This window comes from Aulonocara sp. 'chitande type north' Nkhata Bay, linkage group LG13, assembly GCF_057382095.1.
Source record: "Aulonocara sp. 'chitande type north' Nkhata Bay isolate Kocher_YH1m ecotype deep benthic linkage group LG13, A_spYH_male_GT1.1, whole genome shotgun sequence".
NCBI classification, from domain to species: domain Eukaryota; kingdom Metazoa; phylum Chordata; class Actinopteri; order Cichliformes; family Cichlidae; genus Aulonocara; species Aulonocara sp. 'chitande type north' Nkhata Bay.
In genome coordinates, this window is record NC_141356.1 from 16861002 (window position 1) to 16870536 (window position 9535).

Genomic DNA, 9535 nt, shown 5'->3' on the forward strand with positions numbered 1-9535 from the left:
TTTAGGCCGCCTCCTCTCTGCGCACACAGCCTCCCTTCAATCAAACGGGCCTGATTTCTCTTTGATTTTGGCCTCTGCGTAAAAACACGGACCTGCACAGGAAGGTGCGTTCAGGTGCGTCTGTAACAAGCATCACTGCAGGCCTACGCACACAACCTACATATTTTTTATTTTTTTTTGTAATTATTATTATTGTGCTCTGCAGACTTTTGATGCTCAAGTTTCTCTGTCAAAGTGCTCTCATCGATGACTTTAAGTCCCATCGGCCTCCACTTTGATACTCCTCCTCTTCCTCACTCTCACACACACATAAAATTGTAAGTTCCATCCCTGCTCTCTCTCACCCTCTCCCTCTCTTTTTGAGCATTAGCTCGCTTTCAGCTCGGGCCTCATTTACAAAAGTTTGTGTTTTTGCAGAGAATAAGAAGCAGCATCCCCCCTCCCCCTCCGACACCCGGTACCACTCAGGCCAAATCATAAAGCATACGCAGTGTTTTTCTTTAAGTGCGGAGGGTTAAAAACGTGTTAAAAACATCAACACAGGATTTGATTCAGTGACCGCAGCTTTCTGCTGCTGATTCTTCTTCTGTGGATTCTTCTTTTTCCTCCGCAGTGAGTTGGAGGTCTATCCCTATTAAACTTTACGTCAACCATCCTCAAATGTAATTCTAAATGGGGATTAAACCTCATTCATATTCATGAGACTGGTGTGTGTGTGTGTGTGTGTGTGTGTGTGTGTGCGCGCGCGCGTGCGCGGGGGAGAAAAAATAAAAGATGGGAGGGGGCATCACAATAAAAATCAAAATGGATAATTTTAACTTCTATCCTCTGTTTTTTGTTTCGGTGTCCACTTGTTTGTGTTTTTAAAAAATGGCAAACGGTGACCGTAGATAGAAATGTGGCTGAAGCTTCGAGGCCTTTTCTCGTAAATGTGTGTATTGTTTTTTAGGAAATAACTGCCAAACTACAGCGGGGGTTTCCTCGGGTTTCTATTGCTACTAAATCTTGATTTGTAACCTTTGCCATTGAAGCGTTTGTTCGTCTGTTTTTTGTTTGGTGGTGGGGGGGGGTCTTTTCAAAAACCCAGAATATGTATTTTAGGTGGAGAAAAGTCAGCACTAAAGTTTGCTGACAATCCCAGCAAAGATGCTCTATACCCGGCATGCAAACAATAAAAAACTGGTTCCTGTGAGGTGCGAGTACCTTCTAAATTCTTCTTATACGCACAGCAGAGCGCAGGCCTGCAGCCTCTGAAGCACCTTCCCCTGCAGGCCTACGAAACATTTCCATCTTTTTAAAACCGCTCTGTGGTTCCTGTGGTCCGGGACTGAGAAGAGGAGGAGGAGGAAGGGTGGTGGGGGGAGATGAGTGGGAGTGGGCTCCCCCCGGCTGCCTCTGCTCGCCCATAGGTGGCCTGCGCCGTCCGTCAGCTCGCTAGCCCTCGCTGATTGGCTGCAGGAGGCGGATCCGCAGGTGATCCTCCGCTCATAGAGGCGCGGGGCGGAGAGAAGGTGATCAATCTCCATCCATCTCCATTAGAAATCACCTTAACACTCTGACAGACAACGACAAACCCCCTGAAAGCAAATGAGTTTGATTTATTTGGCTGTAAAAACGGCCGGAACCGCACCGAGGACGCGGCAATGCTGGTGATGCTGCTCGGTTTGCGCACTGATATTTGTTTCTGAGAAAGTCTGCTGCCGCTGCGCGAGTTTTGTGCCCCGCAGACTTTCTGCAGCTGGATAATTTTTACTCGCCTCTTGCGGTTCGAGCGTTCGGGACAAGGGAAGGAGAACAACAAGGTAAAGTTTCCTGTTTTCTTTCGCTGATTTTACGCAAAATCTTCTGGTTTGTGTGCATTTTCGCTCCGAGGAACTCTGAGCCGCGGTTCATTCACGAAATAACCCTATAGCTAAAGTACAAAAACATATTAAAATGTATATTTAAAAAAAAAAAAAAAAAAAAAACCTGAAACATTTTTCATGAATAACCCGTACCACGCACCTGATTTCAGTTTGTACCGCTGCACTTTTATATTGAATTTTTGCGCAGATATCAATTACTCAGCACTGTCAAGGACTTCATCTTGAAGCCGATAAATCGAGCCAACTTCCTCCTCCTTTATTTGTTTTTTTTTTGTTTTGTTTTTTTTAAAATATTCTCATTCCTGTAAGTTTTTATTTATTTTTATTAAGAGCAATTGTCCATTAAAGACTCTGAAGCGCTCAGCAGATAATTGGAGAGGCGTGTTTTTTGGTTTTTGTTAATTTATTTTGCTGATAAGGACCCTTCTGAAACGCTCTCTCTCCCCGGAGGTCTAATCTAAATTCTAATTGAGTTCATTTGCACGGAGATCTCGCCTTTTCACTCTGGCCTGGCTGAGCTGGAAGCGCGTTTTTTTTTTTTTTAAAGAGCTGCTGGAATACGCGTTTGGCACGCAGAGGTTTGGTTTGGTCATTGTTAAAATAACCCCACTAATTTAATTCACACTCCCGGGTTGCGTGTTTTTAAGCTTCAGATCAGTCTGCACGCAAACTAGTTTCTCCACCCGGACTCTTTGTGTGTGTGTGTGTTTGTGTGTGTAAATGTTTTAGGAGCTGCTGAATATGTATATAATTTTGCTTATTTTCCTTCAGGTTTGCGTCTTTACTTAACCAGCAGTACTTTACTAGAAACAAAAATAAAACCATGCAGGGTTTTATTTATTAATTGTCTCTGTCTCTCTCACTCTCTCTCTCTCTCTTTTGTTTTTCTTTTTTTAAGAGCCGAAAAGTAAAGAAGACCGAAGCGTTGCTTTACTAAAAATACAATGCTAAATCTATCTATTTAATCCAGTAAAAATCCAAAATTAAACAAATTTGAACTTTTTTCCAGCTGAATTTGGTCCTCACTTTGTGCACCTTTAAAACAAAGCACAAAAACCGACTCCTCACATCTTCAGCCTGGTTTAAATATAATAACAGAAGCTGGTTGTTGGAGAAAAATGCGTTTCACGTTGGTGGACTTTTAACTGAAATTCTCAGCCGAGGACTGAAGAGCCACAGGAGTCCTGCTGTGGTCAAAAACGCACACGAAGTCTGACGATCCGAAAGAAACAGAAAGAGCCAGAACAGAGATTTTTTGTTATATATGTATTTTTAAATTGATTGTCAAACTACACAGATAATCTAGCGTTTTGTAACTCTGCGTGTGTGTGTGAGAGAGAGAGGGAGAAAGTGCAGGCCTACACACACCTCACACACACATTTTATTCATAAGTTTTATTAAGTTTGCTTTTGTTGTGTGAAATAACCAGATTTGTATGAAAAATACACCGGTAATTAGGAAATTTTTTTAAAACTGCAGGTTTGAAAAAACAAATACAAATATGTGAGCGCAAAAAACAGAAGGCAGATGATTATTTTAATTTGAATTATTAATACTACGGAAATGTTTACCCGCGTGTTTTTGTAGTTTATGTCGCAGTAAGAGTGCGCGTGCGTGATTATTTTTATTTTTTTGGAGGGCTGGAATAATTTGCAGGTCTGCTGTAAATAAACGTTGTTATAGTTGGACACACACACGAGACAAAATGCAAATCTAGTTTCTTCTTTTATGACTTTCGTAAAGTCTGTGGGGAGCTTTCAGGTTTAAAGTGTGGATAAATTCTGCTTTGCAAAATAAAAGCTTTGCATTTGTCTCTCTGCGCTCGAGTCTCGGGCCGTTTGGCCCTCTTAATCCTAAAAAATAATCAAATAATCCTGAACACGGTTTTTTTTTTTTTTTTTTTTTTTTTTTTAAGTTCATAGTATTCTGCACCAATTAAAAGGTCTATGTCGAGCTTGAATTAAATTCCTACACTATGATTTCCTGGTTTCTTCATTTATTTGAAAATAAATGCGTTTTTCAGTTAACCGTGGTTTGGGAGGAGGGGGAGTGAGTGGAAGAGATTTGTGAAGAGCTAGAGGTGATAATGATCATGATAATAATAAAAATATGACAGCAGTGGTCATCAGTGTGAAATGCATACATGTCGGGATTCATCTTGTTTTTTGGTGGCGCACAAACTTCTCACTTGTTTGCGGTGTCTCCTCTCCGTGCAGTAGCTGGAATCGGCCCCCTGACCCGCCAAGCTGCAGCATCGGGGGAAACTGAACCGCTGGCCTGAGCTGGGTGGAGCAGTGACCGCCTGTAGCATGATGTCCTACCTCAAACAGCCCCCGTATGGCGTCAACGGCCTGGGGCTCAGTGGCGCTGCCATGGACCTGCTGCACCCCTCAGTGGGTTACCCAGGTAGGACCACCCCCCCAACTCTCACTCTCTCTCTCTCAGCCACACACACACACACACACACACACACTGAGCACCTGGACAGAAGCATGCGCAGTAAACATGAGCTCCAAATCAAGGGGTTAGAGTTAAACAACAAGAAACGTTTATAATAATAATAATAACATTGCGTGTTTCACTGTTAAAATGGTAAAAACAAATTTTAAAATGTACACACAACAAAAATGTAAACGTAAAACAGTAAATAAAAAGACACAATTTCTTTTCTAACCCTCAGCCAACAGCAGAGCAGGACAGGCTTGCATGTCGCTACCACTCACCCGACATTATTTACAGGTTTCCTCCGTGTTTCTGACGCGGTTCTCCGGTCTTTCTCTCCCCTCTGTGTCGCCTTTCTTCCCCGCAGCTACTCCCAGGAAGCAGCGGCGGGAGCGAACCACCTTCACCCGCTCCCAGCTCGACGTCCTGGAAGCTCTGTTCGCCAAAACCCGGTACCCGGACATATTCATGCGGGAGGAGGTCGCACTGAAAATCAACCTGCCTGAATCAAGAGTCCAGGTACAAAAATAAATAAAAAGTAAAAAAAAAAAAGACATTTTAATCTCTGCTTCCGCTGACATTAAGTTAATGTCTTTAGTGTGGTTGACCGTATTTTTAAAAAGTAGGACAATGAAGACCTGCAAGTTTAGTTAAAATAGTCAAACGAAGATGTCAACTTACTCTTATGAACTTCAAAGTAATTTATTTAAAGAGTTTATTTTCTTTATTTTCAAAAACCTCTAATTTAAATACATTTCCCTTATCTCCTGAGGGACTGTTAATGACGTCATTTGTGTCTGAATTAAAGGTTAATTATCGGTTAACGCTCCAGCTAGCAAGCTACAAACTGTACAGGCAAATATCTTAGATTATGGTACATTTATGTCCCCGTTTTCATGCTACTAAATCATTAATCTTTTTTTTTAAGAGTCACAAATATTTAAGTCAATTATGGGGAAATTAAGAATGATTCCTGGGTAACTTTAGGCCTTGTATGTACCCCAGTAATGCACTGATTTTTAAGAAGAAAAGGACAACAAAAATCATGCAGATGGTTAGATACTGGTTAGATAATGAGTGTAATTAAAATTACACACCTTGGTTTGTTTATTAGTTCCTCAGTAAAGTAAAATTTAGTAGCTGCCTTTCTATTTCTTTTTTTTTTGTGTTTGGCTCAATACACTGGTTTGTGTGGCATTTTGTTTTGTCACACAAACCTCATAGTACTTCATTTAATTTCAATAATAATAATAATGATGATATCATAGACCCGGGTAGGCTGATGCAAACAAACTGAATTTACTAAAGATTATTTCACAGCAGAATCACTCAATTATTTTTAAAAATTGTATTTATTTTTTTCATTTTTGATGCTCTTCAAGTACAGGTCGTGTAATTCGATCTGAAATATGAAGAAACCAAGACTCAAACCTGCATATACTCCAAACATCTCACTGGTGTACTCCAGTATTGAACAAACACTGCTCCTTGAAAGGCATTAGGGGAAATCCAAGGCACAATTCGAGTTATTTTCAGAATGTGTGTAAAGCAAAATGCTCTACACAATCATACCCTCTCTGTGCTCTAGAGTTACTCTACTGTGTGGTGAAACTCAATAGCCTGTTATCTTAGACCCGTCTACCAGGTATGAAATTAGACCCCTGGCTGGTCCAAGCCAAGGGGCCGGGGTGGAAATGAACCTTGATGGCTAATAACCCCCAATTTTCCTCCATAATGTACTCCCACCATGGCCCAGGAGGTTCTTTTTTTCCTGAAATGCTGAGGCCGGTGTCGTGTAGGGTTGCTAACTCCTGGCTGGTGTTTGTGGTTGTAGGTGTGGTTCAAGAACCGGAGGGCCAAGTGTCGCCAGCAGCAGCAAAGCGGCAGCAGTGCCAAAGCCCGGCCGCCCAAGAAGAAGTCCTCTCCGGCCCGGGAGAGTACCGGATCTGAGAGCAGCGGCCAGTTTACACCTCCTGCTGTCTCCAGCACGGGCTCTTCCTCCTCTTCGTCCTCGTCCACCAATCACACGGGCCCAGCGGCACTCAGCAGCACCTCTACCTCCATCAGCACCGTCTCCTCTATATGGAGCCCTGCTATCTCCCCTGGAAACGCTCCGGCTCCTGCCGTGGCCCCGCTCCCTGAGCCCGGGCCCCCATCTAATGCCTCCTGTATGCAGCGTTCCATGTCAGGCTCTGCTGCAGCCGCCACCTCCTACCCCATGTCCTACAACCAGACGCCGGGCTATGGCCAGGGCTACCCCACCCCTTCCAGCTCCTATTTTAGCGGCGTGGACTGCGGCTCCTACCTAGCCCCCATGCACTCCCATCACCACCCGCACCAGCTCAGCCCCATGACGGCCTCATCTATGTCGGGCCACCCGCACCACCACATCTCCCAGTCGTCAGGCCACCACCACCATCACCACCACCACCAGGCGTACGGCAGCTCCGGCCTGGCCTTCAACTCCTCCGACTGCCTGGATTACAAAGAGCAGACTGCCGCCTCTTCATGGAAGCTCAACTTTAACACCACAGACTGCTTGGACTACAAAGACCAGGCGTCCTGGAGGTTCCAAGTCTTGTGATCAGGCTTTCTTCCCCACCCACCCGCCACTGCCCGCCCTGCTTGTCTGCTCTCTTTTATTTTCCAGATTAGCTTACTGCTTGTTTTTTAAAAAGACAAAAGAGTTTATGAACCATAAGACAACAAGATAGCAGCAGGAATGCTCAAGAATCGGACTTCCTTCTCCCGCTCGTCCTGTTTCAAAGTTTAAAAGAAGAAAGAAAGAAAGAAAGAAAAAGACAGACCTGTAAAGAGAAAGCATCAGGAGCAGATTTCCTGAAGACGAAGAAAAAGGGTTGGTTTTTTTTTTTGTTTTTTTTAAAAGACACCCCTCCTTGGGATAAGCTTAACAAAACTGTTTTTCCAAGAGTCATTTCAACCAAACTCCTTTGACCACCAGCTCTCTGGATGGGAGGAATATTTTCCCCTCTGGTGCACCGACGGGAACTGCCTGCCGTGCCCTCTTTACCTCCATCGAGTCCTGTATAGTTTTTATTATTTTCTGGAATTTGTTATTTTAGGATGACAGAGATTTTTAGTCAGCTGCACACAGGAGCTGAAATATGTAAATATGTATTTGGGTCAGTTACAGTGACCATGTTTAGTTGTTGTTTTTTTCTTTTCTGAATTTAAAATTGTTTATTACCACTTTGAAAGAAAGAAAGAAAGAAAGAAGAAAAAAGAAACTGTATGTAAATCTTCCCAAATATTCCAAAGAGAACAAATTGGCCATAAAGTTCAGCTTTTATATCCACCTTGTTTTACTCAGCAAAATTTGAAATGTCTTGGGGAAAACTCTAAATCTAAACTATAGATGCAGAAACTATTCTGGGACATTTTCTTTTTTCCAGATATTATTATTATAATTATAATTATTATTCTAGCTTCCACGTTTTCAAAGCAGACCACCTCTCTGGGACATGTTTGAACCGCAGCACTTGGCTTGTTATTGGAGTCAAAGCTTTTTATTATTATTATTATTTTAACTCTTCTGGGGGAGGAGAGGAAAATGTGGATTTATAGCTCCAAAAATGACAGTGAGATGTTGAATGTATCTTTAAAGGCGACCACCCTTACATACATATTCATCCAATAAAGATCCGTTAAGTCATATTTTATTTTTCCTTGTCTCACTTTGATTCCCAACAGGGAGTCGAGTTTCTTTTTGTACACCATCAAATTACAAACTCGACACTGCTGTTTTCTCTTATTTGAACTAGTCACACTTTTATTTAAAAGCTTGTTGATTTTTGTCCCCCCCACCCCCATCCCCTAATTATAACGGGGGTAAATGCAAATTAGGCCATAATTAAAACAAGCCGTGAACGCCGTGTAGGCTTGCATTTCCATTTTAGAGAGCAGCCGTTTAATCCTCTCAGTGTCTGCCTTTAAATTGAAATGCTGACATCTCTCCTTGCTTTAGGGAAGCAAAGTGTCTTTTAAAATAAAATAATAATCTTTTTTTTTTTTTTTTTTTTAAGTTAACCTCCTTCACCAAACAGTCCAAACAGTAAGCCGGGAGACAGCTGATCGAGGCGTAATTGAACGCAGCGCTGTAATGGCGTGATAATTACTCCTGCGCCCCGAGTTGGTTTCTCCAAAATATCCTGCAGGAATTTCACCGCCTCTGATGCGGTAATTACGTAGGTGGGGCCAGGTTAGGGGGTCACATGTAAGTGTGTGTGTGTTTAATGCGTTTCTGCTCCGGGGCAATATCAAAAGGAAGGAGGGGGGTCGTTTTAAAAAATCGCGTCAGTGCACTGGCAAGGTTGTTTTGGACGCGTTTAGAGCAATGAAGGCCGCACAGAGAGCGGGAGGTTCAGGCTAATTATTTGCCCCAATTAAACCCTCATCCTTGCGCAAAGAAAATGAGCAGGTTGTGCGCACTTTCTTTTCTGCCCGCTAATGAAGACAAATTGAATTCTGTTTATTATTACAGGGCTCTCTCTCTCTGTGTCTCTCTCGCTGATTATTTCTATACTTCTGTCTGTGAAAAATCAACAAAACGTCTGAAACACAAAGTTATATATTTTAAAAAGGAGGATAACTTATAAAAGGTGAGAACAGTAACGCTGGAATTTATTTTCCTTTTCTTTTTTTGCATTTATTGGCTCAAATATTTTTAAAATGAAAGCCACAGTTTTGCCAACTGAGTTCTGCTTTTTAAATACGTCTCAGTGAGAAGTTAAATCCTACAAATGTATGCACTTTTACGCAAAGTCTCGGGTTTTGTTTGATTTAAAAGATCCAAACCAGAAATGGAAATTATAGCAACAAATAATGTAAAAAAAAAAAAAACAAACAAAAAAACTGCTTTGACTTTGAATTTTCCCCCCCCGGTAAAATCTGGGTCGTTCTGGCGCTTTAAGGCCTCTGAAAGCGACGCAAACAAACAGAAGCAGTTTTATTCCGCCTGTGAGGAAAGGTCACGACGTAAAATTGAGTCTATTTGAAGCATAAAAAGGTAAAATTCAGGAGATTTTTTTTCTTTTTCCTGTTGCCCTGATCAGATTATCAGTCTGATCGATACATATTTCAGGTTCCTGCTCGTGTGGAGTCCGTTACAGCTGCAGCCGGCCCTCTCCCACTCTGTCCCTCTCCCTCCATTTCTCTATCTCTCCCTTTATGCAAATGAGTCTCGCAGCAGCTGAATAAATATCTGCAG

At 42.3% G+C, this 9535-nt stretch overlaps 1 protein-coding gene across 1 annotated transcript; it reads left to right on the forward strand.

Moving 5' to 3' along the window:
• Window positions 1-1508: 1508 nt before the first annotated feature.
• otx1 (orthodenticle homeobox 1) lies at window positions 1509-7981 on the forward strand. The gene is made up of 4 exons (XM_086258885.1): window positions 1509-1802; window positions 4083-4272; window positions 4676-4827; window positions 6143-7981. The coding sequence occupies exons 2-4, from the start codon at window positions 4176-4178 to the stop codon at window positions 6890-6892; spliced, it is 999 nt and encodes a 332-aa protein (XP_086115011.1). The 5' UTR covers window positions 1509-1802; window positions 4083-4175; the 3' UTR covers window positions 6893-7981.
• The last annotated feature ends 1554 nt before the right edge of the window (window positions 7982-9535 follow it).